Source organism: Colletotrichum jinshuiense, chromosome 3 (assembly GCF_051148585.1).
Source record: "Colletotrichum jinshuiense chromosome 3, complete sequence".
Taxonomy (NCBI): Eukaryota; Fungi; Ascomycota; class Sordariomycetes; order Glomerellales; family Glomerellaceae; genus Colletotrichum; species Colletotrichum jinshuiense.
Genome location: NC_139310.1, coordinates 801,068 through 827,668, shown reverse-complemented (window position 1 = coordinate 827,668; position 26,601 = coordinate 801,068). Strand labels below are relative to the sequence as shown.

The 26,601-nt window shown below is 51.3% G+C and overlaps 12 protein-coding genes across 12 annotated transcripts; 6 read left to right on the top strand and 6 right to left on the bottom strand.

Annotated features, from left to right (window-relative positions):
- Nucleotides 1–562: 562 nt before the first annotated feature.
- Nucleotides 563–3,049, top strand: EsH8_III_000238 (F-box protein; the record flags this gene model as incomplete). Its single annotated transcript, XM_083261963.1, has 5 exons — nt 563–1,741; nt 1,830–1,976; nt 2,075–2,650; nt 2,728–2,913; nt 3,002–3,049. 5 exons carry the CDS (start codon nt 563–565, stop codon nt 3,047–3,049), a joined length of 2,136 nt encoding a protein of 711 aa, XP_083122450.1.
- A 551-nt stretch (nt 3,050–3,600) lies between these two features.
- On the bottom strand, nt 3,601–4,501 carry EsH8_III_000237 (YoaK family protein; the record flags this gene model as incomplete). The annotated part of the gene is made up of 2 exons (XM_083261962.1): nt 3,601–4,181; nt 4,243–4,501. 2 exons carry the CDS (start codon nt 4,499–4,501, stop codon nt 3,601–3,603), a joined length of 840 nt encoding a protein of 279 aa, XP_083122449.1.
- Nucleotides 4,502–5,871: 1,370 nt separating this feature from the next.
- EsH8_III_000236 (oxalate decarboxylase family bicupin) lies at nt 5,872–7,560 on the top strand (the record flags this gene model as incomplete). The annotated part of the gene is made up of 3 exons (XM_083261961.1): nt 5,872–6,252; nt 6,367–6,706; nt 6,863–7,560. The coding sequence occupies 3 exons, from the start codon at nt 5,872–5,874 to the stop codon at nt 7,558–7,560; spliced, it is 1,419 nt and encodes a 472-aa protein (XP_083122448.1).
- Nucleotides 7,561–7,775: 215 nt separating this feature from the next.
- On the bottom strand, nt 7,776–8,890 carry EsH8_III_000235 (uncharacterized protein; the record flags this gene model as incomplete). Its single annotated transcript, XM_083261960.1, has 3 exons — nt 7,776–7,902; nt 7,963–8,568; nt 8,631–8,890. 3 exons carry the CDS (start codon nt 8,888–8,890, stop codon nt 7,776–7,778), a joined length of 993 nt encoding a protein of 330 aa, XP_083122447.1.
- Nucleotides 8,891–9,627: 737 nt separating this feature from the next.
- EsH8_III_000234 (lipocalin family protein) lies at nt 9,628–10,466 on the bottom strand (the record flags this gene model as incomplete). The annotated part of the gene is made up of 4 exons (XM_083261959.1): nt 9,628–9,711; nt 9,792–9,886; nt 9,967–10,138; nt 10,212–10,466. The coding sequence occupies 4 exons, from the start codon at nt 10,464–10,466 to the stop codon at nt 9,628–9,630; spliced, it is 606 nt and encodes a 201-aa protein (XP_083122446.1).
- A 1,920-nt stretch (nt 10,467–12,386) lies between these two features.
- On the bottom strand, nt 12,387–13,280 carry EsH8_III_000233 (uncharacterized protein; the record flags this gene model as incomplete). The annotated part of the gene is made up of 5 exons (XM_083261958.1): nt 12,387–12,693; nt 12,754–12,937; nt 12,995–13,106; nt 13,162–13,196; nt 13,253–13,280. The coding sequence occupies 5 exons, from the start codon at nt 13,278–13,280 to the stop codon at nt 12,387–12,389; spliced, it is 666 nt and encodes a 221-aa protein (XP_083122445.1).
- A 1,810-nt stretch (nt 13,281–15,090) lies between these two features.
- Nucleotides 15,091–15,561, bottom strand: EsH8_III_000232 (uncharacterized protein; the record flags this gene model as incomplete). Its single annotated transcript, XM_083261957.1, has 1 exon — nt 15,091–15,561. One exon carries the CDS (start codon nt 15,559–15,561, stop codon nt 15,091–15,093), a length of 471 nt encoding a protein of 156 aa, XP_083122444.1.
- A 1,038-nt stretch (nt 15,562–16,599) lies between these two features.
- On the top strand, nt 16,600–17,110 carry EsH8_III_000231 (uncharacterized protein; the record flags this gene model as incomplete). The annotated part of the gene is made up of 2 exons (XM_083261956.1): nt 16,600–16,749; nt 16,838–17,110. 2 exons carry the CDS (start codon nt 16,600–16,602, stop codon nt 17,108–17,110), a joined length of 423 nt encoding a protein of 140 aa, XP_083122443.1.
- Nucleotides 17,111–17,892: 782 nt separating this feature from the next.
- On the top strand, nt 17,893–19,215 carry EsH8_III_000230 (Zn(II)2Cys6 transcription factor domain-containing protein; the record flags this gene model as incomplete). The annotated part of the gene is made up of 2 exons (XM_083261955.1): nt 17,893–18,043; nt 18,134–19,215. The coding sequence occupies 2 exons, from the start codon at nt 17,893–17,895 to the stop codon at nt 19,213–19,215; spliced, it is 1,233 nt and encodes a 410-aa protein (XP_083122442.1).
- A 474-nt stretch (nt 19,216–19,689) lies between these two features.
- EsH8_III_000229 (uncharacterized protein) lies at nt 19,690–21,231 on the top strand (the record flags this gene model as incomplete). The annotated part of the gene is made up of 5 exons (XM_083261954.1): nt 19,690–19,879; nt 19,956–20,103; nt 20,181–20,253; nt 20,334–20,458; nt 20,520–21,231. 5 exons carry the CDS (start codon nt 19,690–19,692, stop codon nt 21,229–21,231), a joined length of 1,248 nt encoding a protein of 415 aa, XP_083122441.1.
- A 1,211-nt stretch (nt 21,232–22,442) lies between these two features.
- On the top strand, nt 22,443–23,834 carry EsH8_III_000228 (alpha/beta hydrolase family protein; the record flags this gene model as incomplete). Its single annotated transcript, XM_083261953.1, has 2 exons — nt 22,443–22,710; nt 22,792–23,834. The coding sequence occupies 2 exons, from the start codon at nt 22,443–22,445 to the stop codon at nt 23,832–23,834; spliced, it is 1,311 nt and encodes a 436-aa protein (XP_083122440.1).
- A 502-nt stretch (nt 23,835–24,336) lies between these two features.
- EsH8_III_000227 (uncharacterized protein) lies at nt 24,337–26,516 on the bottom strand (the record flags this gene model as incomplete). The annotated part of the gene is made up of 3 exons (XM_083261952.1): nt 24,337–24,695; nt 25,483–25,925; nt 26,029–26,516. 3 exons carry the CDS (start codon nt 26,514–26,516, stop codon nt 24,337–24,339), a joined length of 1,290 nt encoding a protein of 429 aa, XP_083122439.1.
- Nucleotides 26,517–26,601: the final 85 nt, after the last annotated feature.

Below are 26,601 nucleotides of genomic sequence, written 5' to 3'. Positions count from 1 at the left end.
TCCGATGCGAACACGAAGTCTCTGGAACAATGTAGGAATCAACGAAAGTATGCCACAGGGGCCGGGAACCAGTCCCGTCATCATCGGTCAGAGGGGTGTCCCACTGGTTAGAGTCTCAGTGTGAACGGATGAACCTTCTTCCGAACCCCCTTTTGAACCCCCCTTTATTAACGTTCTCATGTCCCTCAAATTCCCTTCTACGCGCAACATTCGGCCAAGGCACCCGGTCTAATATCTGAAACGCCGACCTGAATCCATTCACACCGGCACTGTTGATATCTGCAAGACAAACAACATGGTACAGGGTGATTGCGACATTCGCTGTGCAATCTGTGGTGTTCCCTTTCGATAGCCACGGGTTGCATCGTCCTCAAGGGCCATACTTTTGGAGGGCTTGGATGACTCAGCATGGCTTCGAAGATATCGAGCTCTTGGTTTTGCTCCTGATATTGGACTCGGGAGAGCAAAGGTTTTCCTCTCGACTGAAGGCACTTTCTCACCCACAGATGACTGGTTTGCGGCTGATGGAGACGGCGCACCCACCATCCCCAACCTCCCCAACATGCCTTTGGATATATTTAAGCCTTATATTAATACTGGCCAGCTCGAACCAATATTTCCATTCCACTCACAATGCTATGTGTTACTCAACCACGCTTTGCAGGAGGAGCACGACATCCAGTCAATCGACAAAGACATCCTCTACAGTGTCATGTTTGAACTGTCCTCCGAAAAGAATTCACTATGCCTGGAGGTTGATTACGGTATCGCGATTGCTGACAAATATTGGGAGGCATCCGAGCAGGACTTCATTGCAGCTATGCCTCTCCTATCGCCATCGTCCGTCGATGGAGTTGCGCTGACCGAAATTTGGGGAGATGTGCCTGTATTGGAAGATATAGACTACTCAAAATACGGCCAAAGTCAAACAGGAGCTCCGGGCCCCTTCAGCAAGCTTCCCGACGAGATTCTAATTCAGATAGCCCAGTGTCTAGACACAAGCTCGCTCTTCCAGCTTTTGGAATCATCTCCGACAATCTTTTCGACAGTTAATAGAAACCAACAATTCTGGAAACGTCATATCAAAACTTGGATTCGTTGGTTCTTCGATTTTGACACGATTCTCAGCCACCACCACCCTCCCCATGAGGATGCGGATTTAGCAGACTTGATGCGTGTCGCTTTCCTCCTGGAAAACCTGCCAAAATGCGACTCTCCTGGCCGCATGGCTTTGGTCAACCAACGCCGAATTTGGCAGGTATGCAATCAGATATTTGAGAAATATATGCCGAGACGGGAGGCAAAACAAGAAGCCTTTGCAGGCATAATGAGGGATCCCGTCGCTAAAAGCATCTATTCGTCCACAAAATGCGATCAACTCGTTTTGGTTGACCACTTAGCGCCCGGCAGCAGACGAGACCTTCGAGATGTCTTGTGGATACGATCGCCGATAGCACTTTATTCCCCGTTGCAATTTGAGGCATACTTTGACAGAGAGTACGTGTTGGTTGGCATGTCCCTGGCCCCTGCCGGGCAATGCAGACCTCTGGGACGTACGGCTGTAAAACTGCCCCCCGAGGATGGCCATGTTGAAAAGGTCGAAATAGTGGCGGAAAGAATCATCACAGGACTCGTGATACACACGATAGGAGAACCACTAGCGTCATACGCAGTCCGCTTAAACGAGGAGGACGAATGCAAGACTGAAGTGAGACCCAAAGTATCGATTTGCGGTATTACTGTAAGCAACGTAACCATCAGCGCAACCTCCCTTTTATGGCCCTGCCTATTTGTTTCTCAAGATTATTTCACTTGGCTGATTGTGGTAGGTTTTATTTACCGATGATGAAGAAGCTGTCTTGGGAGATCAAGGCGAGGGAAAGTCTGAATTGGTTTGCCACAGACCTCTTATGCTTCCAGAAGGAGAAACAATTCAGAATGCCAGGTTTCTTTATGGGCTTTTGGGTGAGACTGTTGTAAGTCAACTCCGTATATTCTAGGCTGATCGAATTACGCCCCAAGAATACGATCAGCAATATAACTCAAAACCGGGCTTGTAGCTGATTTGAACTAGGGCGAAGTTGGCCAGGAAAAGTTTGTCCGCCTTGGCTTGCTTCAAGCGCCTTCTCCAGACGCAGTCCAGTGGCCATCGGACACCATTACAGATATGGAAGCTTTTACTGCCCTCCGGGTAGATCCTCTCGAAAGCCATCTCTGGAAAGAATCATCGGCGCGTCTTGAAGATCGCTGGATTTGGGAATGGAAGGATTGTTTCTACCTCGATACGGTCCCGCTGAGTATGCAGCTTGCCATGCATAGCAACGAAATCCACGACGATCTTGTGCCAAAGGAGCAAATCATCTGGGCCACTGATTCTTCTGATTTCGAACAAATAAGGCGACTTACTGGGTGGCTTCGAGACTCGGGTGAGCCGGCCCATTTAAATCGGCCGCCGAAGCATGAGCTCTGTGGGTTACGAGTCGAGTACCACGGGTCGACGGAGTCCAGAACAATCGGAATAACGGGGGCTGTGAATGGAAAGTCATGGCCTGAGCGAGAGCTCATTCACTTCGATATTGACGGGCCTGGTGGAGAGCGGGTTACTGACATTGGCGTCCATTTCTGCCTTCCTCAACCGCCGGCGTTGTTGGTAAGTAACAAAGAAATCTTCCAGTGCCGTGCCTAGTCATGATTTGAACTCAATAACTAAAAATATCGATGCTGCAGCTACGGACCAACCGCGATCGGGAGGTAATATTCACAAAACCCCATCAAACGCCTGATGAAAGAGAAATAAGCCAGGGTATCATCACAACCAGCGGCACGGATGTTGCTGGAATTGTGCTTGGTTTTGGCAAGCCCGGCGGCTGGATCCAGGAAGAAGAGGAGTATCCCATGTTGAGGCTACAAGCCGTAAGTCAACTGTTAATATGTCGTCTCCGAAGCTATTCTCAGAAGCTTGCACTTGTATTTTGATAACTGACTCTTGCCTTCGTGGTAGAAACACACCGGACTCACCTATATTGGAGCTCTCTCGATGGATTTCTAGATGGCGCTGTAAACGACACCACCTAACTTGAGCATGAACCTCTTAGTTTCATCGTGATATCACTAGGTTAAGTGCCTTAATCCATCCATGGTCAATAGAAGGTGTGGTTATTATATCCCAAGTTGCATAATCTGCAGTCTATACAGGTAACCGGGACATGGTGTCTCTTTGTGAGAAACCCTCACAGTTCTGGCTCCTGGAAATTAGACAGGAATTCGAAAGCTTATGCCAGTCTGTAGCTATTGTCATAAAACATGCCCAGTATCAGTAGCCTCGTTATCCCCCAGATTTGAAGCTGATGACGTCACAAATCATAAGCATAGCGTTACAAAGGCTATACGCATCAGTGAGGTCCAAATTTGATGCATGCTGAAGATATGGCAATTGTATTCCATAGTAGGATATAGCTATTTTAACTGTGTGGTATTTCATTTGAACCAATCTTGCCAGCGGGTGTAATGAAGCTCCTGCAAGCTACTTGGATTCGTGACTGGTATTCCCCCCCTCCCCCCAGGTCCAAAAAGCGACTGCAGCCACAAGTCCCCTCCAAACTATTCCTCGTCGGAAGTCGGCTCGCCAGGCCAGAAGAACCACGACAAGACGATGAGGAACTTCAGCAGAGCCGCCGTCCACAGTGCCCCGGCAATACCGACGGAGCTGTGAGCAAACAACCCGCCAAAAATGGCACCGATAAGCAGCAACACCGGCGCGCCGACCCTGCGGTTCCGCTCGGCGTTGTGGACGGCAAAAAGCTCGGCGTCAGAGAAGAGGTCGCAGTAGATGCTCGTCAGCACGACGCTGGTGAGTGCGTTGTACTTGAGAGCGCGGCTCGTGACGGCCTGGCCGCAGCTCTGGAAGGCAATGAGGGCGATGGGCACGAGCACATTCCAGGCGATCTCGTCCTTGCCGGCTGTAGGGCCAATAGTCAGGATGAGGGCAGCGGCGATGCAGAGGAGTGTCTGAGCAATGAAGGAGGCACAGAGAACCCAGCGGCGCTTCGGAGAAAAGAGGCGATGGAAGCGGCTGAAGAAGAAGGATCCCAGGCAAAAAGAGCCGAGCGAGGTGGCGGACTTGATCCAGCGGGTTGATTCTCTTGGTGCGGCAAGACCGAGACCAATGTAAACGGTGTTTCCTGGTCGTGTTTGAGTGGATGCGTTGCGAAATTGGGGGGCACTAAACAATAGGGATGTTACCTGTCTGCATTGAAACGAAAGAGCCCCAGATGGAGATGGAAGAGCTGTCGAGTAGGCCGGTGATGATGTAGCAGGCCAAGAGGACCAGGTCGGCCCAATCGCGTTTCACGTCGGTCGTCAGTTTCTTCCGCAAAGACTTGGATGCCGGCTTCCTGCCGCCGAGAAGAGGCTGCTCTTCATCCCCTTGAGGTTGTGAGTCGCCATTCACCGCAGGTGCTGAGTTGGTGACAGCGCCATAATTGCCTCCTGGTGCGCTCATGGTGGGCAGAGTTGTTACCGAGTCTGACGTCTATACACGGCCAAGAGAAAATTTATTCAGGGTATGCTAAATGAAGAACCCCGCAGAAGAGCTCTGACCAGGTGATGTTTGTGTCAGAAGTTTTGGTTTAAAATATGAATAAAGCCGACGTGACGAATTTTGGAGGAAACGGGGCGGATGCGACGCGCAATGTCGAAGGTAAACGCTTAGAATATTCGGATCTGCCGTGGTCCACCCGCTCTATTTTCCAGGTTTTACAGCCTGGTTTATATGGGCCAAGGGCGGATAGGAATGCCGAAGAAAGCCAAGACACCTACCCCCGCCCTCGGCGACGGGAAATCAACTGCCATTTGATGGCCCGGCCAATGTCTGTAACTTGTTGGGGAACTCGGGAGAGGCGGGAACACACGCAAGCTTACGCGGTAGAGAACTATCGGAGAAACTTGAGCTAAAAACGGCCAGAGAAGGAATGTGCAATGTCACTGCAGTAAAGCCAGGGCGTGGCCGCGGGCCAGCTTCTTCTCCAGGATTGCCGACATATTCCCCGTCCAATGGAGAGCCCCGGCGTTACTTTGGAGTTAAGCTCAATCCGCAGGAACCTGCGTCATGGCCGCTGCAAATCCCCCCCCAACGTTGCAGCAAACGATGGGGAGCTCAATGGAAGTGTGCAGCGCAGGAGCTAGGGCGCCTCAGAGCGTAGGTTACTCATGCCCCTCCATGCCCCCCTTGTTCCCATCGTGCCCATCGTTCCCGTTCCCCTGGCCGGCTATCGCTGGGGAGGAACTCTGACTGGTTCACCCCCGCAGCATGGGAATCCTGCGCTCACCCTCTGCCGCGTTTCAGCCAGTGAGGATGAGCTATAGGTACCATGTACGCTGGCACGTTGTACAGCTAGCTCGTGTCTTGTTGAAGCTGCTACCCCTGCCATAGTCGTTACAGCTGCGGGGGAGCTTGGAGCTCGGGGGTTCGGCATGTGCATCGCTGGGCTGGCTGGTTGGCTATGTGGCTGATGGTGTGTGTCGGCCTGCAGCGACGCGCCGGTGAGGTGATGCGCTGATGACTACGAGGTCGACCTTTGTAAGCCCCGTGTTTACGTACCTCGACGTGGATTGCGACATGGCGAGGCCGAGGGAGTGAGGGCGCGGCATGGATAGGACGGATGATGAGGTCAAGAAAGGGAGTATAAAATCGTATCATTTCCCCCAGCGCTGCAAAGTTGCTGTGCCCTTTGCCGTACACTTTCCAATTCATTTCCATCATCCGCCACAGGAGAGAGCTTTCTTTCCGTACCTGCTTCGAGTCTGTTCTTGGCAACAGAGATCATCCACCCCAGCCAGCCCATCGTCGCATTTCCTAAGCCTTGGCCCAGCATGCAGCTCACCCAACCCTCCGCAGCCAAGCTGCTTTTCCTCTGGGCGTCCATTAGCGAGCTGTGCTCCGCGGCGCCGCACTATGACAGCCCGCGCGAGCGACTTCTCCGGGGCATGGACATTCCCGCGAGCTATCGCAAGAAGAGTAACAGCAACCCGTACACACCGGGCTTCAAGGACCCCAATGACGGCGCCGTCGACTCGGTAGGGGAAGGGCTTGACCCGCTCCCCTACCGCAACGGCCTGGGCGCGTCGGTCCTGGGGCCCTGGAACAGCGAGCGCTCGCGCCAGAACCCGGACCTGGTGCGCCCGCCTTCGACTGACAAGGGCAATATGCCCAACATGCGATGGAGTTTCGCGGACTCGCATATTAGAATTGAGGTGAGTGACTGAAGCTACGATGCCAATTGGCATTTCCCTGGTTCAATTGAGCTCGCAGATGGCGGCTGCAGCTCTGAGATGATGCCCCGACTAACACCCTGTCTCGCATTGTAGGAAGGTGGCTGGACCCGCCAAACAACAGTCCGCGAGCTGTCCACCAGCATCGAACTGGCGGGCGTCAACATGCGACTCGGCGAGGGCGTCATCCGCGAGCTTCACTGGCATAAGGAGGCCGAGTGGGCGTACGTGTTGGATGGCAAGGTTCGCGTGACGGCACTCGACTACGAGGGCGGTAACTTCATCGAGGACCTCGAGAAGGGAGACCTCTGGTATTTCCCGTCTGGTATCCCTCATTCGCTTCAGGGATTGAGTCCCAATGGCACCGAGTTCCTCCTCATTTTCGACGACGGCAGATTTTCTGAGGAGTCGACCTTCATCCTGTCCGACTGGCTTGGTAAGTGGTTGCACTCTTTTCTCTCGCTCATATTCCTTGCCTGTTTCCTGCAGCGCTGTTGGAGCAACATTCTTGTTTTACAGCGTCTTGCAATCATCCCCGGTCACTGTCACACCGTTGAAGTGCGCTACATCGACTAACACGCTCCCTGTGCAGCTCATACCCCAAAGAGCGTCGTCGCAGAAAACTTTCACCTGGAGCCGGAGGTGTTCAAACATCTCCCGGAGAGCGAAAAGTACATCTTTCAGGGCACGCTCCCAGGCTCCATCGAATCGGAGCGGCCAACGGGCAAGCACGCCAAGAAGTCCAGGTTCAACTTCACCCACAAGATGCTCGCCCAGGAGCCTGAGCAGACGTCGGGCGGCGAGGTGCGCATCACCGACTCCAGGAACTTCCCCATCTCCAAGACGGTGGCCGCTGCCCACCTCATCATCCAGCCCGGCGCCCTGCGCGAGATGCACTGGCACCCCAACGCCGACGAGTGGTCTTTCTTCATCCGCGGGCGCGCTCGTATTACCATCTTCGCTGCTGAGGGTACTGCGCGCACTTTTGATTACGTCCCCGGCGACGTTGGCATCGTGCCCAAGAACATGGGCCACTTCGTTGAGAACATTGGCGACGAGCCAATTGAGATGCTCGAGATTTTCAGGGCCGACGAGTTCCGTGACTTCTCACTGTTCCAGTGGATGGGCGAGACGCCCAAGAAGCTCGTCATCGACCACCTGTTCAAGGATGACAAGGAGAACGGCGAGAAATTCTGGAATGAGGTTAAGGATGCAAAGAAGGATCCCATCACCAAGTTTCAAAAGTCTGCCCCTGGCGCTGATGCAGCCCAGGAGGTTGAGGAATTGTAATTGGTTTGTTTTCAACAAAATATACAACAGTAGAGTAGTTTGTAAATGTAAAAGTAGAAATCCTTAGATGAATAATGAAACAAACGAGGTTCAGTTCAAGTCAATCAGAGAGTGTCTGGTCAGATTTCATGGCAATGTGAACCACCTAAATTTTGTTACAGACTGCAGAGAGAATCGCGATGACGCCTATTAATACAGAACACATCCTGCTGCTCTTATGATTCATTCAACTCATGGTTGGACTTGATCACCTTTGACTTGCCAGTATCCAGCACCACTGCCGGATCGTCGGGGTTTCCATCGCGAGTCACTTCATTCCCGCGCTTCGTTTCGATAGTTGTCCTAGAAGAATCCCCGTCAGTTTTGGTCGCGGTTTTCGCATCCCATCCGTTCATCACTCACTTTTCGCCCTTGACCTCAAGCACCTTGCCCTCAGGGTGGCCATTGCCCCAGTTCCAGCTGACAGTGTCACCCTCCTTGGGACCGTTCTTAATCTCCTTACCGCCGCCGTTCTCCTTGTCGCCGCCATCCTCGTCATCCTCTTCCATATCCTCGTTGCCGTTTTCCTCTTGATCAGAAGCGCCGCCGGCGTTCTCTCCTGTCTTTTTGGTCGTGCTGCCCTCGCTCTGGCGAGTCTGTCTCTTCTTATTGGATCCATTTTCTTTGTCGGCATTCTTTCGCTTGTCGCCAGTCTTCTCCTCGACCTCTTCCTCTTCTTCCTCTTCTTCCTCGCCATCACCAACTTCATCGATTTCTTCCTCCTCGTTCACTTCGTCCTTGCTAGACCCATTCTTTTCCTGAGACTCGTTGGCCTCCGCATCTTCCTCGTTGCCGATATCCTTTTTGGATGAATGCCCGTTATGTTTCTTCTCGGCACCGGCAGTCTTTCCCTGAGCCTTTAGGAAATCGTGTCCCCAATTCTTCAACGAGGCATACGACTTGGTCTTCTTTACCTCCTCCGGTGACTTGTCGTTATTTCCCTTGGACTCCTGTGCAAGGTGCCGCTTACTGGGCCACTCATTAGCACGTGCGACTTCCACTGCACGGTGAAGGGACAAATGTCTGCTCACCAATACGCCACAACCTTGCGCATGTGCTCAACCTGCTCATCCGTGTATTCATCCTCCTTCTTCTCGGGGTTTGCTTGGAGAATCTCCACAATCTTCCGCCCGCTGTCGTGCCCGACCGTCTCACCCCCGCCCTCGGCGTCGTCCTTGGGCCAGCCGGCGCTGTTGGAGTCGTCCGACTTGAGCCAAGCCTCGAGCTCCTCGGCCGTCATGTTGACGTACTCATTGAACTCGGAGATGACCTCTTCCTGAGCCTTGACCATTTTGGCTGTTGCTGGGCAAGAATTTTGACGTTAGGATGGTATTTGCGACAGTGGGTGGTTTGCAAATGTTGCTAGAGTTGACGAATAGCTACGTGACAGATTCAATGCGACAGGAAGCAATCACAAGCATGGCATCCCTTGCGGGAGGGACAAATGGCTATTTGAGGCAAAGCTAATTGAGCTCCCTCCTCCCCCCAGTTGACCTTATGCCCATCCCCACGCACAAATTGGTGCCCACAGGTCTGTTCACACATACGCACTCTGCACGCAGCCAATTCGTCATGATGTCTCGGGCGGGGTACTGTCGTCATAGAAACCCCTTGCATAAGCGGCTAGGAAGCTTCTTGGAGGCACGGCTATCACGATGAAAAGTCAAAAAGCAATAAGCTTAGCTTAGCTTAGCTGTTAGGTTCAAACTCCCCAATGTCCATTGGCCAATAATGTAATGGCTCTGTACAGCTCCGATAGCTGTTTGCTTCAGTTTTGGTGGTCCGAGCCCATCAAGTCACCACACCACCTCCGCAAATGTCACCGCATGTCACCGCATGTCACCGTTCCACACCATCCATCATGGCATTTTAGAATTTCATGTCTTTTCTATGGGGCATGTATGGATGGCCGTTCTAGGCCCTCCTGTTCATGTCTCGGTCTAATTCGTCCGCTCCTGATCAAGCGCCAGGCACGGATTCTTCTTCCACAGTTACAGCCAGTAAAGAATGTCGCGAGTTTCCCATGTCTCAGGTGAATTGGCAACCGGTCTGATCCGTCTTGACAACATCGTCGAGGTTCGAGCCGAGCTGGCCGGCACGCGCGATCCAGGCCTAGAAATGAGTTAGATCGATATACCCTCTGACGAAGATGTTTGCAAGGAAAGGGCGTGTGGTCTGAGAAAAAGGCTTACATCAAGGACGGCATCCTCCGGGTTCTGCTGGCGGCTGAGTACGAAAAGCGTCGTGAAGTTGTTGGATTGTACGAGCGCAAAGTCTGGGGTGTAGTCTGTGAGAAACCATGATTAGCGACCATTGCGCACAAGAGTGGGTGGTCTCCCAGCACCCCCTCCGCCGAAGCAGACAAACCTTGGACAATGTAGTTCGGGCCGGCGCAGTCGGGTCCGGGCTGCCCAGGGAACTGGACGCGAAGAACACCCTTGGCCCCGTACGACGGGTCGGCGGGCGCGGCGGTGCCGAGGATGTTGATGGCGCGGTCTCCGGCCTCGCAGGTGTTGTTCACCTTCACAGTGCCATTGTCCTGGGGAGTATTAGCATTTGTTTTCCGCTAGCCCGCGACTTGGGGCTCGATATCGCGGTTGGCCTATGCTCACATTCAGAGAGTACTGCGCAAATATGCATTTGCAGCCGGCGGTGAAGGGCGCGACGGTGCCAGCGACCTGGTACCAACGGCCGAGGTAAGACTCGAGATCGAAGGCTGCGTCCGGGGTGGGGTAGAAGCATTTCCCGTCCCAAGTGGACTGCACGACGTTCGGGATGGACGGCTCGGGTGAGGTTTCGTTTGTTGTCGCGGCCGCTGTCGCAACGGCGGCGCAGGATAGTAGGGTGGACAGGGCGGAGGATCTCATCGTGATGGTCTCTTGGGTATAATTAGGTATTACGTCCGCTGAACGAGTTGGCACCTTTCCAGCTTTGGAGCAAGTCTAATAACTTCCAGTAGCACGCCTGAAGTCGCAGAAATTTTAAAAGTTCGTCTCAATTGGTCGCGAAGCCTGAACTGATGCCATCGTGGGTTCGTCTGATTACAACATTAATTGTCCCTTTTATCCAAACCGCTGCCCACCATGGACCCTTCCTGTGGCAGTGTCTTTCATGTAATCATGAGCGCGCCAATGCTTCGCTCGCAAAACTCAACTGTCCGAGGTCCGAAGCCATTTGTTAAACCAGGAAAAGTTCCCATAACTGTTGGAAGCGAGTAATTTGCTATAGTAGAGCAAGAATGAATGGTGACGACATCGATACCTCTTTGGGTTATGAAATCGCTGTTCGCCAAGTCGGCTAGCTGCGTGGGCCACGCAGCGATGTGGTTCCCGTCGGTTTTGTGGCCCTTCCAGCACTGCCTCGGCACTTATCATTGGAAGGACCCATTCCAGGGCGTGGTCCAGTGCCTGTTTTAGTGGGCTTTAAAGGCTTGGACGACCGCGCCGATCGACAACGCGCTGTCGGTGTGGTGCTATTTTCTCCGCATTGTGGCGCTGCCAATCGGTGATTTCACCGTTGGATCTGAATTGGCTGTTGTCTGTTGCTAGAATCCCAGATCAGATGCATGGGTGCCAAGCCTGGATATTTGGTAAGCAGTAAAGAGAAGGACGAGGAGGCCGTCTTAACAATTATATATTCAGTCTAATAGATAGGTAAGCCAACAACGCATTAAACGCGAGCGTTGCACCTTAGCTGCATCGCATCGTTAGAGGCGTATTCATTTATTAGACGATATACCGCTGTTTATCTGGAAGTTCCTTCATTTAGGTTGTAGAAGGTGGTCTTGTAATGATGTGGAAGGTTGAATGTTGAAGGTGGAAGTGGAAGTAGGAGGTCAAGTAGAAGATAAAGTCGACGTTAAAGTATAAGTATGAAAGGGAGAAGGAGCGGGATAGAGCTCCTAGCAGCCTTGTAGAATTCCTCAGGCACAACTTGTGAGGCTGCTTAATTATAGTTTGTATTCCTACATTTGTTGTTAGTTACTGTGGAAGCTGGTGAACGTAAGCAAGTAGAACCCGTCCTGGCGGTAAGAGCTTATAGGTGGTGAAAGCAAAGACTTCGCTGCTGCAAGAGAGGTGGGAAGGAGAAGATGAAGATGAAGAAGGTGAAGATGGAAGGAAGATCTACACGATGGATGCTCTGCTACGTAGTTAGACTCTATATGGCCTGTTTCATCTAGTGATCTGAAGGTATCACGGGATTACTTAGGCAGACCGGGCGGAACAGACTAAATGAAAGTTGTGATAGCTTTATTAGCATAGTTTGTTTGATATACAACGCCTATATCTTAAGTGAACAGGTTCAGCTACTGGTTTCAATATTGCCGTCTCTTATACTGAACCTTACTGATCTGTAGTATCTACTGGTAACTGTAAAGATAACCACTGATAAGTGTTGGTATTACAGGATACCTGTAGAGGTGGTTAATTAATGTAAACAAAAAAGCAAAACTGGCACTCTATTCTTGTGTTTAGAAAAAAAGGTAGGCAATGGAAGCAGCAGTTGAAGATATCGCCGTTGGCAGCCTGGAGGTAGAGTCTCCAGGCCCGACTGCTGCCGCTTCCCGCGACCTAACCGCCTGCCCGTATTCTGGCTGAGTAACCCAACAAGAACAATATACTTCCCTTCTTATATTAGCTTAGATTCGTCCTGGCAAGCTAGATCAAAGAAGTAACACTACTTGTAAATAAGAACTGAGGTGTTGAATAACGCAGTACAAGACATATTTAGCTTCGATTACACATATTGATTTCGACTCTAATACACGCTGGCTAGCATCAAGAAGTTTACATGTTGACCTCGAGAGTGCTCTTTAACTCCTGAACTTTCTTCCAGGAGTCTCTCGACGACATGCGTTTATGCCAAGCATCAACATTAGGATAGTCCTTCAAAGCTTCGTCTGGCTGACAACCCGAAACGAGGTGTAGGAGGCTGTTGTAGGGCACAAAGGCCATATCGGCAAACGTCATCTTGTCGCCAACAAGCCACTCCTTACCCTCAAGAGACCTATTCAAAACTCCCAGAACACGCTGGATCTCATTCACATACCGGTCAATTGCAGATTGAACATGCTCAGGATGGTGTATCTTAAACCTAAAGAATCATCGTTTGTAAAGGAGCTGAGGCAACATCAGGTGAGGGGTCATAACATACCATGCAGCTTGGCCGTAGTAAGGACCTTGACCACTGGTTTGGAAATAGAGCCATTGATTCAGATGGTGAATCTCATTTCCCCCAGCGTATGTCAAGGTGTGGTCCTTGTCGTACTCTTGAACGAGGTAGGTAATCACAGCACCGGATTCCCAAAGGACGAGATCCCGGTTGGGATCCTCAATAACTATCTAAATATTAGCTTCTTCAACCCCAATACAGTCACGAGAATATTGGGACGCACCTGGAACTCGACCATTGGGGTTGAGATCAGTCAAAGGAGGCAACTTGACGGTGCTAGCATGTACCACTTTAAGCTCATATGGAAGGCCCAGCTCTTCCAGGATGAAGATGACCTGAGCGAAACAGTATGCTTAGCACAATAAGTTATAATTGAACCTTATGATATACCTTCCATGGGTTCGGGCCGGCCGACTCCTTGGGACCTAGAAGACAATTAGTCATGAGTCCGTGGCGGGACATGGCAGTTCTGAGTACTCACCAGCCATCCACACGCGAATTGGCTGCATAATGACGACAAACGATACCAAGCTGATGAAGTATTAGGGGTTTGATTTGGAGCGAACAACCTTCTGCTCTTTTGCGCAGGCACATATGATGGAGCGGAAGAGGGGGCTCTATATATAAGATCCAACACAGCGTTGTGCATCGTCCATCAACCACTAGTCAAGAAACGGTGGGGCTGTAAGCTGGTACCAATGGCCTGCAGGCGTAAGACTGTAGAAACTTGACATAGGAAGCCCTTTAGCTATTGGTCTAGAGGACGATATTTATGTAGCACGTATAAGCAGTAACACTGCGTATTTAATAGGAGAGTTTTTGTAAATTTAGCGTATAACATATTAGGACGACCCAAAAGCCCCCCTTTACTTAACTCAGCGTCTTGTGTTACATTATCTATGTCCTATAGTCTGATGTTTTATAAACCTGTTTCTCTACTATAAGGTTATTTACCTTTATTACTATTTAAATATTATGGTATTAGCCGTACTTGCATGTGATGTAATTACAGGTCAGCTCTTTGCGACATTAGAGGGCTTTAGATGCTTTAGACCTGATAAGCTGAATTTCGATCGACGTGGCTTCAGCCGATGTGAAGATCCAAGGCCCAGCAAACAGATTATCTCTCAGTGGGCGCGCCTTCAGTCCAGGACATCTAGAGAAAAGTAGTGACTGAGATGACGATCGTCTCGATCCTAGCTGCAAGAGAATGCTAAAGTCAGGGCACGAACAGAAAGCTATTAGGCACGACATAGCACAGACTCACAGTTCCTACCTCACAAATCTTACAATATTACTCGTAATCTCTGTGACTTGACAAGCCTTAAACCCTTCTATTCGATGCCAGTAGTGGCTTCTCTAAGCAAACATGCTTTGAAACCTGTATTAACGAGCCCAAGGTCAACAAGACAACTCTGAGGCCAACAACCTCATGAGGAGTTTGAGAGAACATAAAGATTAGAGAAAAGTATATCTCCAAGACTACAGAAAACAAGCAAGAAGAAGATTCAAACCTTGAGACTACGACGAATATAGAATATGACTCTTTGATTCAAAACTACATGTAACAAGATTACTTCCACTTTGCGACGCCTTTCAGGCTTCAGTAAGCCAGGAGAAGTGCCAGAAAGTGCTTTGTTCGGCTTAGGCATAATTTGCACTGCATAAGCCATCTTCTAGGAAGCCCGAGACACTCTGCAGGCACTATAACGACCCCTTTCTTCATCAGCAGGCGAAGGAGGTGTTATTGGGAATTCAAGAATGGTTGAGATACAAATAAGGACTGGGTCAAGGTAACTATGACATCCAAGACGGGATCGATGGGAATGGCTTCATGGATACTATGGTATGGTATCGCTTAAGGGGGTGTGTCAGCTAACTAGGCTTCAGTTGATGCAAACGTAGTATGTAGGGGCCTCCATTATGGTTATAAGCATCCTACATCACATACATACTTCGTCTCAAGCATTCAGATCCTACCGAACGGGAGGAAATCGCTGGGCTAAAGGCGGGGGTGGGGGGATGGCCGGGGTACGGACTTGATTACCACCGTCCAAATAACCGCCTACTAGATCACACCGACGCGATTACATCCAACCGACGGCGTGACATTTAGCAAATATTATGACACAAAGACGACCTTGGCATGGGCCGAGACCCCCAAAACCTTGTCCAAACCCCCTCCCTCTCCTGCACCTCTCATACCACCCGCGCCAATGAGACGCAATACCGACCGACTTGTACACCCTGAAACTCCGCCGCTCTCAGCCCCCGTCTTCCAGCCCCGTCTTCCAACCCCCCGTCTTTCAGCCCCAAGCCTTAAACGCGGGCCGACAAGGTCTTGGTACTGGCGACAATGCAAGTGACCCAACAGAACAGATCCACAGTGAAGCTGCGGATAATGTGAACGCGCATCCATCGTCGGAGTTCAGGCGTCAGCCCCCCATTCTGCAAGCCTCTGATCTTGGGCATGATAATCGGCACAAAGGCGAAATGCGAAGCGGCGAGGGCGGTGCTGGCAATGTACCACGAGAAGGATCCTTTGTCGCGGAGGAGCTCCTCGGAGCTGGTTGCGAGGATGGTGGCGGTGGAGGCCATGGTGACGAGGAGGGGCGCGATGATGACAGGGACGACGGTGTCGATCATCCTGTTCCAGTAAGGGGTAAGGACGTCTTTGGTGTTCGGCTCGACCTTTTTGTTCAAGAAGATTCCAAGAAACAAGTACTGGTCAACTGCGAGCCACAGCGTGATGGTAGACGAGACCACCGGTACGAGGTGCAGTATCGACATGATTGAGGCTCGGCGAGGTGTTGATGCTTGGAAGCGGGAGCGGCCCGATGAAGGTAGTAACGGTCGGTTGTGGAGGTTGAGCTTGGGACGCGGGAGCAGACTTTGCTAGACAGACAGAGAAGAGTGTGACGGGGTCCTTCGATGAGTCTATGAGCGTGGCGAGTCTTATGCTCGATAGAAAATGGTTAGGGTTATGCGGTCGTGGGGGTTTAAATCTGTCGCCCGTGGAACGATAATGACTACAAGTATCGACTGTCAGGCAACGATAAGCGTTTTTGCGGGGTAGCGGACATGATTATTGAGAATGAGGCCAGCCTAAAACCGTAATTAATATTGAGTTACTTCAAGATACTTGGGCTAATGACTATGTGTTTATCTTCGTCTATTCCTGGAGACCAGCAGAAGCTTTGGTAGCGCTCCTCTGCAAAAATACTTCTTTGCAAAAATACTTCTCTGTAGAAACTTATGCGTAGCGTTAGGACTTCCAGTGTAGGTATTCACACCGTGCGCCTGTGGTTTGATTTGACAAAACCCCTTTCCACTCTCATGGTTCCTCCCCGACCTTGCCTTTCCTCGACGGTATGATTTCTCGCGTGCCGGGCCAAGTCATTGATTGGATCGGTTCGTCCACGACCGAGACACTTGGGGACGGGCCGGACGGCCCGTCAGTTAGCGGAAGCTAGCGCTCATCCGAAGCCCCGAAAGAGTAGGTATTATGAATATGTGGGAGCAGCGGCGTAATATCAAAACACCAAGCCGGGCGAAGTTGGTGTAAAGAATCCTTCAAGTCGGACGAATAATAGAGAACCCGCCGTTGCTCCGTGATACACACCGATTCATTTACCGTGTCCACACAGATACGTAGTTTGCAGTCATTCAAGCGACGGTTTGGAAAAAAATACAAAGCCTAGCTTGATGCCACCTTGGCAGTGAGGGGATTTCTCTGGCATCCCCCCCAAGGCAGAATCACGCCATCTTTCGACTCTTTTTTCCTCAATCGGAATAGAATTTGCTTACGCCTTAGCACCGCCCCCCAGAATGGCTTCCCGAGACGTCCTCAAGGTCTCGGCCTTGCACTACAAGGATCCTAGTAAGACTGACCAGGAGTTTGAAAAGCACTTCCACGAGAACATCAACCCTGCCTGGACGGAGCTCGTCAAGAAACACGGGGTAATGAGATACACGGTGGTAAGTGTCTATCCCTTGCCTGCCTGTCGGGCGACGCTCCCTTGCATTAGTGCGTGTTATAGCTGATGATCTGCGGGGGAGGGTCCAGACCTTCTGCCCATCTGACGTATCAGCGGCCCTTACGCAGACTGTGGAGAAGGTCCGCCCGGGTTGGACCGTGATCAGCTCACATGCGGTTCTGACCTATTGGGTTCGTGATCTCCCACATATGCTGTCCATCACTAGCGATCCGCAGTATAAGGAACTCGGCCTGGCGGTCGAGGCCGACTGGATTGATTCCACCAAGGGGGAGATTATGGTCGGGTACGAGAGGGTTTACATCGAGAACAAGGAGATTGTAGATACCTCCTCCAAGGACTAAATGTGGGCAAAGCCCCGGGCAAGAACCTTTGGAGCGGGGCTGAATCTTAATCAGGACGCGCAAGGGATGCTTCAGTCTTACCATGCATATCCGTATTCGTGGGGGTGGGGCTGGATGCTACGGTGAAGCTGAGCCTGGCTGGGATTGGCAACGGCATCAGCTCGCCGCTACAGTATGTTAGCCATGACAAACAGCAGGGCAGGGGTCCATTTTCTACTCTCGCTCTCGCTCGTTCTGTTTACTTTTTTGTTTGTTAAGTTGCTGCGGTCGTAAGACTGCAGCGTAGTATTATTATGTCGCTCTTTATACGCAGACCCTTGTTTTGCCCTGCAACGCCCTGTATCTAGAGCAATAGGATAACACAGGATCGATAGGCCTGCATCCTGGGCTCCCTGATGCGAATGCCTCTACCTATCCACTGCATAATATCGACGGATCGAGAATCGCACAATTGCGCCATACACAAAAGAGGTGTTCCCCTCATATATATATGTATATTTCTGTCACATCTCGATTCTGCAGGTCGGTCGGCAGGAGCCCATTGGATGTCGAGTGTGCAACAATGCGTGAGTCCAGCCGGGGACCTCACGAAGAGACACCTATCGAGATCCCCGCCTGCTTCCCGAGGTATCAGTGAGTTCAGCGTTTAAAATATACGGTTGATGCTGGAACGAACCAAGATACAGGTGTAGTATTCTGCACAACGCTGTCCGCCCTTCATTGCGTGCGGCCCGTGTGTTGTCGACAATTTACTCAAGAAATTGATGGCGCAGATTTACACAATGTCCGAAGTCGATGCAGATACTGGCATGCCACTTCGACAAACATGTGATCGATGTCGCTACCTCAAGGTCCGATGCGAAAAAGACAGCCGCAGTCCATCAACCCGCTGCGTGCGTTGTGCGAGGGCTGACGCTCGTTGTATACACAACCGTAAGTTGCGCGCCGGTTTATACCTCTACTCTTATTGTTGCTTTCTTTGCTCGCAATTTACCCGAGGTTGGGAATATTGACATGACAAAGGACGTCGACGTAGTGGACGCCCATCAACCAACAACCCACTGCAAACGAATACTGCCTTCAGAGACGCGCAGTCAAACTCTGGATCAAGTTTGAGCCTGGACTTCTGCAACGATGCACCACTCCAGAAATGGCCTACTCGAACTTCGACGTGTCCTGAGGGCCAGGCACTGTTGGAGCCCTCTAACGATCTTTTCTGGCCGGATGTGAGATCGATGGCTTCTTTCCAAGCAATGGACCAGTTGATGGAGTACGGAGAAGACATTAGAGAAGCGACTTCCTTTGAACCTAATGCTACCTTAGAGGAGCATGGGCTGGGATTCTTGGCGGATCAGGCTCCGCCTTCTGAAAGTCCCAGACCGGAGAACAACAGCAGCAGCACGAGGGATGCAACGGAGACGGATATGCGAGAGTTGACAGAACTGAGCGTCAGGGCCTATCGGGTCATAATAGATGCCCAGGCTCCTTGTAGAGATGAGCTCTTCTCAATGACACAATCGGTCCTCAAGGTTCTCGCGCGCATCGCGGCAACTGTACGGCAGCAGCAGCAGCAGCCGAACGAGGTCTCCATGCCCACCAGCAGCAATGAAGACCAGCAGCAGGACCTTCAAGTTGTTGTGGATCACGGCCCGCGGACATCAATCAGCCTTGTGCTGCAAGCAGTTTCGGTCTGCGAACAGATCTACAGCGCATTCGTCCACGCCTGCTCGGCACTCCACAGCGAACTTGAGCCTCATGCTCAAACTAGCAGCAGCAGCGGCAATGAGGATGACCACAGGATGGCCGATGCACGTGCCGTCATGACCGTCGAGCTCATTAACTACCTCTTCGAAAAGCTGAACCGCGCCCAGAGACAGCTCCTCGCTACGGCATTGATAGCCGACGATGCTACCTCGAGCAGCAGTCCTGATAGTTTGAGCCCTGAAGGCTCAATTACGAGTCTCTCCATCCCATCGGACTTATCCTCGGGTTTCTCAACCAGTGTGATACCGATGATGATGCACAGAGCTCATGGGAAACACCCGCAATTACAAACTCATATCCAGGCCATCAGAACCTTGACTCGGAATAAGGATTGCTTGTGAGGAGATGGGGTAGACTTGAACTTGTTGTAAATAAACCCGGCGTAGTTATTCGCTTTGTGTAAAAGTGTAGCTTTTAAAAATATAAAAAGGTTCATCAAGGGATAGCTGTTCATCCACCATATATGACCCTTGATGAGTTCGAATCCGTCTGCAGCTAGTGGAACGCCGCGTGCCCCAGGACGAGCACAGTTTATATCACACCCTCATTGGCTTGTTTTACGCATTGGAAAGTTGGAGAGATACCCCCTCGCATAGCGGACTTGGCATGCAGGTAATCCGTGCCGTACTTGGCGAACTTGATTCCGCCTGAGGCCAAAAGTCCGCAAATCTCCGCCCTCTCTGTCTCTCAATTATCCGCTAATGTCCTCGCCTAATGGTCCGCTACCCGCCGACCATAAAAGGGACTCGTTTCGGGCCGCCACTAGAGTGTGCCAATCCATCGACACAGACTGCGGGACCAGATACACTCACAATATGGCGGACACAAAGACATACGGCATCGTCGTGGTCGGAGGCTCGGGCTTCACGGGCACGATGGTATGTACCCACATCGCCGCCCAGTTTCCCACGAATCTCAAATGGGCAGTCGCCGGCCGGTCAAGGGAGCGCCTCGAGCAGCTGGCAAACAAGCTGAGAAAGGAGTACCCAGACAGAGTGCAGCCAGGTGAGAGATTGTCCAGTCAGCTTAGTTGAAGAGGGGCTGTCATGTCAGTCAATGCTGATTGTGTCGCCTTAATTAGAGCTCGAAGTCGTTTCGCCTGATGATACCCAAACGCTTGGAGAAGTTATTGGCAGAGCCAAGGTGTGCATCAGCACTGTTCTCTACGCTGTTGATGGAGAGAATATCGTACGGGCGTGCGTTGAGCAGGGAACTGACTACGTGGACTGGTTTGTTGCTCCCCCTAACCCTAACCCAGGTTGCCCGCTTCTCCCATTTGATCATTTCTGACGACCTCAATCGGTAGCGCCGCGGTTCCAACCATTTGCCGAGATTGGATTGACAAGTTCGACGAGAAAGCCAAGGAAAATGGCGTTGCGGTAGGTGATGGCACAGCCTCGGATTATGAACCCGACATAAGCAAAAGTTGAAAGCTGACGTTTCCCCCCCCACGACACAGCTGATTCAATCTTGCGGATTCAGATCAGCAGCAATGGATCTTGTCGCCATTCATGCCTGCCGCGAGCTTTCGCAAAAGTGGTCGGCGCAGATGGGGAACATGAGCATGCGGATTGACTTTGCCGAGTATGCACAGCTGCGGCCATTAGCTTCTTGGCACCCAACGCTAATTAAGCATATAATATAGGACTGACGTGAGCGGCGGTACAATGCGCACAATGCTCGCGTTCGCGAGCGAAGGCCCCAAGGTCCTCGCCGCAGCCGGGCAGCCATCGTACTTGACGCCAATTCCTTACACAAATACCCTCCAGACGGCCCGAGGAATCCACAACAATCCATTGCTTGGATTACTGACGAACTCCTCACCAGCTGGTGATCAAACTCGGGGCCTCGTCAACAGATCCTGGGGTCTTCTCGGCGGGCCCAAGAGCAGCTGGGGGCCCAACTTCCAGTACAACGAGTACGAGAAGGCTGGTTCATATGCGGGCGCCATTGGTAACTTGGTCCAATGCTACATCGTGCTCAAAGTTTTGGCCTTGGTTCAATATCCCTGGTTCAAGAACCTCGTCTTGCGTTCTGCACGGGACCTAGGCACCGGACCGTCTGAGGAGCAGCTCAAGAGCGTGCCCCTCACTGCGGCGGCTTTAATTGAGGCCGACCCCACTGTGGAGAAGAATCGTGGCAAAGGCTGCCTCGTTGAATTGAGGTATACAGAAGGAGGGTACCCCTTGGCTGCTCTGCTCATGGCTCAAGCGGCAGCTACACTGCTGTACGACCGGAACCTGCCAAAGGGTATCAAGGGCGGATGCCTGACGGCTGGAGTTTTAGGCCCGGACTTTGTGGACAGAGTCATATCTGGAGGCCTCGAGATTAAAACCACCATGGTTGAGGATTTGTAGGGCTAGAGAAACGTGTAGACCTAAGCTAAGACACTGATATACTAAGAAGAATTGCTTCCCGTTTTCTGAATAGTTAGATAAGTCATCTAACTATTAAATTGAACGTGTTGAATTAACCGCCTTGGTATAACCTTTTAGGCTCCCCCCCCCCCTTTTCTTTTTCTTACTATTTGTTCCTCTTACTCTAGATCTTTATTGTAACGGCGGCTGTCAGTTACTAGCTGTGGCGATAGATCAAAGATTCGCTAGTGCAAGCAACCATGCTTGCGCTGCTGTCAACACTGTCTATAAGGACCGTACGTAATGACTGCCCTCCGCGATGTACGCTAATTGTACGGCTGTGCCTGCCGTTACATATATACCCATAGGCTGTCCTCAATATTTAGCTTTATCAAGATAATAGCTTATTCTTCGAGTGCCCAGAGATCTTAATTTGTTCCATAAATCTAATTACTTTCATGGTTGCTTTGGGCTTATTTGGAAATAATATAGGTGTATTGTTCCTAACGCTTTACTTTATATGTAATTAGACCCTATCCAGTGTGTAACACTTCTCTCTCTCTCTCTTACATAGCATAACTACTACATTATACAACAAACACATGATTAAAGCATATAAAAAGTTACATGTACCATCTTTTAAGTAAATAACCGTTATCTACTTACTGGAGACATGCAGCCAGCTCGACTTGAATAATAATTGCTGACCATTCCGCAGTTCATCCAAATAACACTAGTATCGGCACGAATGTCACCGCTTCCGGCTCCTATTGGTACACCTTGATCGACCGCCCAAATGCATGTAAGCCGCATCCCAGATTAACCCCAGATTAACCCCGCCGTTACCCGTTGTTAGTTTCGGCCAGTCCACATTCGATAAGACTCTAATTTCACCGGCCCCACAATCTTACCGGCCCCACAATCGTACCGTCTCCAGAATCTTGCCGGGCACGTAGTGTAATTAAGTTTACCGAGCGTTATCCACCGATATTGTCCCGGTCTGTGATGAAAGGACTCAACGCGTGGTTATCGACTGACATGCAGGAAGGCAGTAAAGGACAATGAGAACCCATCCGGTGGGGCATCTGGTCTAATCGATTTAGGGAGCACAGCCACCATCATCTTCGCAAGGGCACAGTTAGTTACACTGTTGACACACACACACACACATAGTAATCCTCGTCTGCAACATATCCGCTATCTGTCTCACGATGCCGCAGACACACAACATACTGCCATGGGAGTTCTTCAACTTCGAATTCGTCCGCGTGCTGGCGATGGCGCCCACGCACGGCGCGGAGGTGGGTGAGTGTCTGGAGGCGGCTTCCAAAATCAAGAAGAACGATCCCGAAAGCTGGTACCAAGCATGGGCGGAGGCGGCAGGGTTCGCCGAGGAGGCAGCGGACACCGCGCTCAAAGTTGGCGATAGGGAAGCGGCCAGAGGGGCTTTCTTGAGGGCGTGCAATTACAGACGGGCAAGTGAATAGTATGTCTTCTTTGATCAATTGTCGGCCGAGAGTCGACCGGCAGGGGCAAGAGAGAGAACGAGACTGATCGCAGAGCGTTCATTGCATAGTATGCTCCATGTCAACCCGTATGACACTAGGCTTCTGGGCATTATGGAAAAGTCAGTGTCCAACTTCCGCAGTGCGTGCGCTCTCATGGACAACGCCGTCGAAACGTTCGAGATCCCGTACGAGAACACCAAACTTCCCGGATACATGTACCTGCCAGTGCAAAAGTCTGGAGGAGGAGGAGGACAGCAGCCCCGCGGAGAGAAGGTTCCCTTACTTCTCGCTCTCAACGGCTTCGACTCCACACAAGAAGAACTCTACTTCTTCATCGCATCAGGCTCCGCATCCCGAGGCTACGCGATCATGACCTTTGATGGCCCCGGACAAGGAATTGTGCTTCGCCGCCCAGGCCAGCCTCCGATTCGCAGGGACTGGGAAGTTGTGGTTTCCTCCGTCCTCGACTACCTTTGGAAGCTCGTCGACGAGCATCCCGAGTGGAACATCGATCTTGACCGAGTCGCCATCATGGGCATGGCCATGGGCGCCTACTTCTCCCTCCGCGGCGCCACTGACCCCCGCATCAAAGCCTGCATCTCCTGTGACGGCTTCTACGACTTCGGGCCCCAGGTCCGCTTGCGATCGCCATTCTTCCTGAAATACTTGTCCGACGGCCAGGCCGATGCCGTGCTGGAGTGGGCCTCTGGCTTTAACATGCAGCACAAGCTCGAGTTTGGCCACCTGCGCATGGTCTTTGGCACTGAATCATGCATCGACGCGCTGAGGAAGCTGGGGAGCATCTCTTTGGAGACGCCAGGCGAAGAACCCATCTGCGCCAGGATCAAGTGTCCCGTCATGGTCACGGGTGCCCGCGATTCAATCTACGCGCTCGAGACGCAATTGACCTACCAGAAACTGGCGGAGTATAGAGGCAGTGAGAAAGGGTTAACATTGTGGGATCCAGTCGGACCGGGGCAAGGCTCGCTTCAGGCCAAGGTGGGGGCTGTTTCTCAATTTCAAACGAAGGTTTTCTCGTGGCTGGATGACGTTTTCGGAATCCAGAGACTGCCGATTGAGGACCGGCCGATTTGAACAATATGCTGTGCTTTGAAGAGGATCAGAGTGTTGACTAGATTCATTGCAAAAACATGGACTCGACCCTTTAGACCTTGGATCTAAGGGTTGGACATCTGTTCCTACTCCTACTCATAATAAACAATTCGTTCAATGTAACCCTTCAACATCAAAATGCTTAAATGGAATCTTGATATAGGAGTTCCGACCTTGTCTTAAGTGAAAACTGATGTATTATCTAATGGGAGTACTTTTCCATTATCCCCAGTAATTATGCGGAGAAACTTATTGGTGGAAACCCCCGAAGTGAAGATGCAATTTTCGAGCAAGAAATGAATCTTATAGATCAGACAGGAATGACGATGGGATGTGGACCCGTTGCTGCAGAGCAGGGATTGGGGCGTTGGTCGTGATGTTGTCACAGACGAGGGTTGACGGTTAATACATGCCAATGAATCAGACTCGATAAGACAAATCCTGGAGAGTATACAGTAAACCAGCGGTAGATATTTGATAGAATTCAAGCCGCCAGAACAGCCTTCCCCCACTCGATGAAATTCTTCTCGTCCTCCGCAATCTTCTTCCCGACATTGTCATCCCCATATACGGCGAATGTGGCATCAAAGTGAGCCTTATCCTTCCATGTCAAGATGGCCATGGAATCAAATACGAAGTCGGCCTGCTCGCCAAGCACGACTGTGGCCGAGAAGTCGGGCGCGTCGCGGATGACATAAGACCGGTTGTGGGACAAGGGAAACACGTCACCCGAGAGGTTTCTGAGAAGGGGCATGTGTGTGTTTTCGTAGTAGTCGTGGAACTCGGTTGGGGTGAGGTCTTGACGGCGACGCGCGAACAGGAGCATCTTGACGCCTGCTTCGGCTACGCATGCGACGCGAGGGAGCTTCATGTTGAGGAGTGATTGTTTGTGTGTGTGTGAGTGTGCGTGTATGTGTATGAATGCGCTCAGAGAGTAGAAATTGGCGTTGATACGAACGAGCTTTAGTTCCGCGAACGAGGAGAGAAAGAATTGGCCTGGAATGAGCGTTACCACAAGCACATTCAGTCTACTTTATATAGACGGGTATTTGAGGGAGTCTTGATCATATTCCAGGCGTGCCGGTCCGAATCAAACTAGGCACCAGAGTCGACTAAGCGGCGCAGTGTCGAGACAGGGGTCGGGCAGACGAGAGGGTGTGAAGGCCGCGCCCTGCGGTCGGAAATTGCGGCTGACGAAAGAAGAAGTTTGTCGGAAACTATTGAATTCCTACGGAGGCTGAGATAGCTGAGGCTGTGACAAGGGGGAAGAAAAAAAGGGAACCCTCACCAATGGATTACGTTGGCCTGGCTGGGGGCCGTTTCTGTCCGCTGTCAGACTTCGCATCATGAAATTTCGAGTCGTGGGGGAGTTTCCATGGTTACGACATATGAAAAGTATGGTTACTCAGTGTCATTACTTTAAGACTCTGGGTGAAGAAGAATAGAAGCTTCATATTCAATTCATGAATCTAGGCAAAGATTGAAAAACAATACTGCCATTATCCCATTCATGCCTAGGCTACTTATTCTATGTGCTTGGTATCCTAAGCTATCGGGTACACCAACTTATAGCCTTGAATCTTGCCCTTGCGAACTTGATCGATTCCTTCTACAATACCTTCCAACCCACCTTCTCGAAGCTGGAACTCGGGGCCTCGAACCAATACTTCTTCGATCCATCTCTCAGCCGCCCTATACAGCTGAGCTGCGAACTGACGATCCGACTGCGATGCAGGTCTGCCATATACGCCATCCAGCTTCACGGCTTTGCCAAACATCGACAGGGCTTGAACCCAATCCACGGTCACGTCTCGTCGACTGTACTTCACTTGAGTCGGCGGGGCCTCGAGTCCGATGTATTTGCCCCCTTTGGCGCCGATGGCCTCGAAGCACGTGGCCATGGTATCGGCGGATGTAACACAGTCGAGAGCGTGCACCAGCGTGTTGTGGGTGAAGTTCTTGATCTCTCGACCGCAGGTGCTTGAGCGGTAGTCGAAAGTTGCCGCAGCGCCGAGGTCCTTCATGGTGGCGCTGGCGTTGACGCTGCAAGTGACGACTGGCTTGATGCCGGATCTACGCGAGAGGTTTCAGTGTGAACTCGAGAGTTATTCGCACGTGATATTTTTGGGGATAGAATCCTCACAGTTTCAGAAGCTGGATTGCCATCCGGCCTGACGCTGTGTTACCACCGGCAACAAGAACGTATTCCGGTCTCTCGCCGGTTTCTGAGCCAGGCATGGCTAGTCCGAGTTGCTTAAACATTGCGTAACCCACGGTTCCGAATGCCAGCGCCATGGTGCATGCCTGGTTGAATGTCATTGATGCGGGAATCTTGCAGCAGAGGTCGGCCGTTGCAACTAAGTGGTCCGCAAACGCACCAGAATCGCGGTTGTCAGAGTTGAGGCCGTGGACGAATCCAAAAACCCGATCACCGACTTGAAACCTTGTGACAGAACCCCCGACCTTGACGACAGTGCCCGAGAAGTCGTAGCCACCGATCCCCGGGCTCGGCGAGTTATCGATGGTCTTCGCGTCCGCCGGGTTCAGGGCCACTGCATTGGTCTTGCATAGCATCTGGTCTGGCTGGATATCGGGTATCGGGACATCGTGTTTGATTTCGTATTCACCAGGGCCTTTCCCAACAAGTGCCTTTCGAACGCTCATCTCTGAAATTCCAATATAAATTGTGAGGTATTGAAACTTTTGAAAAAAAAAAAAAAACAGCTGGGCGGTTAATGTGGCCTTCACG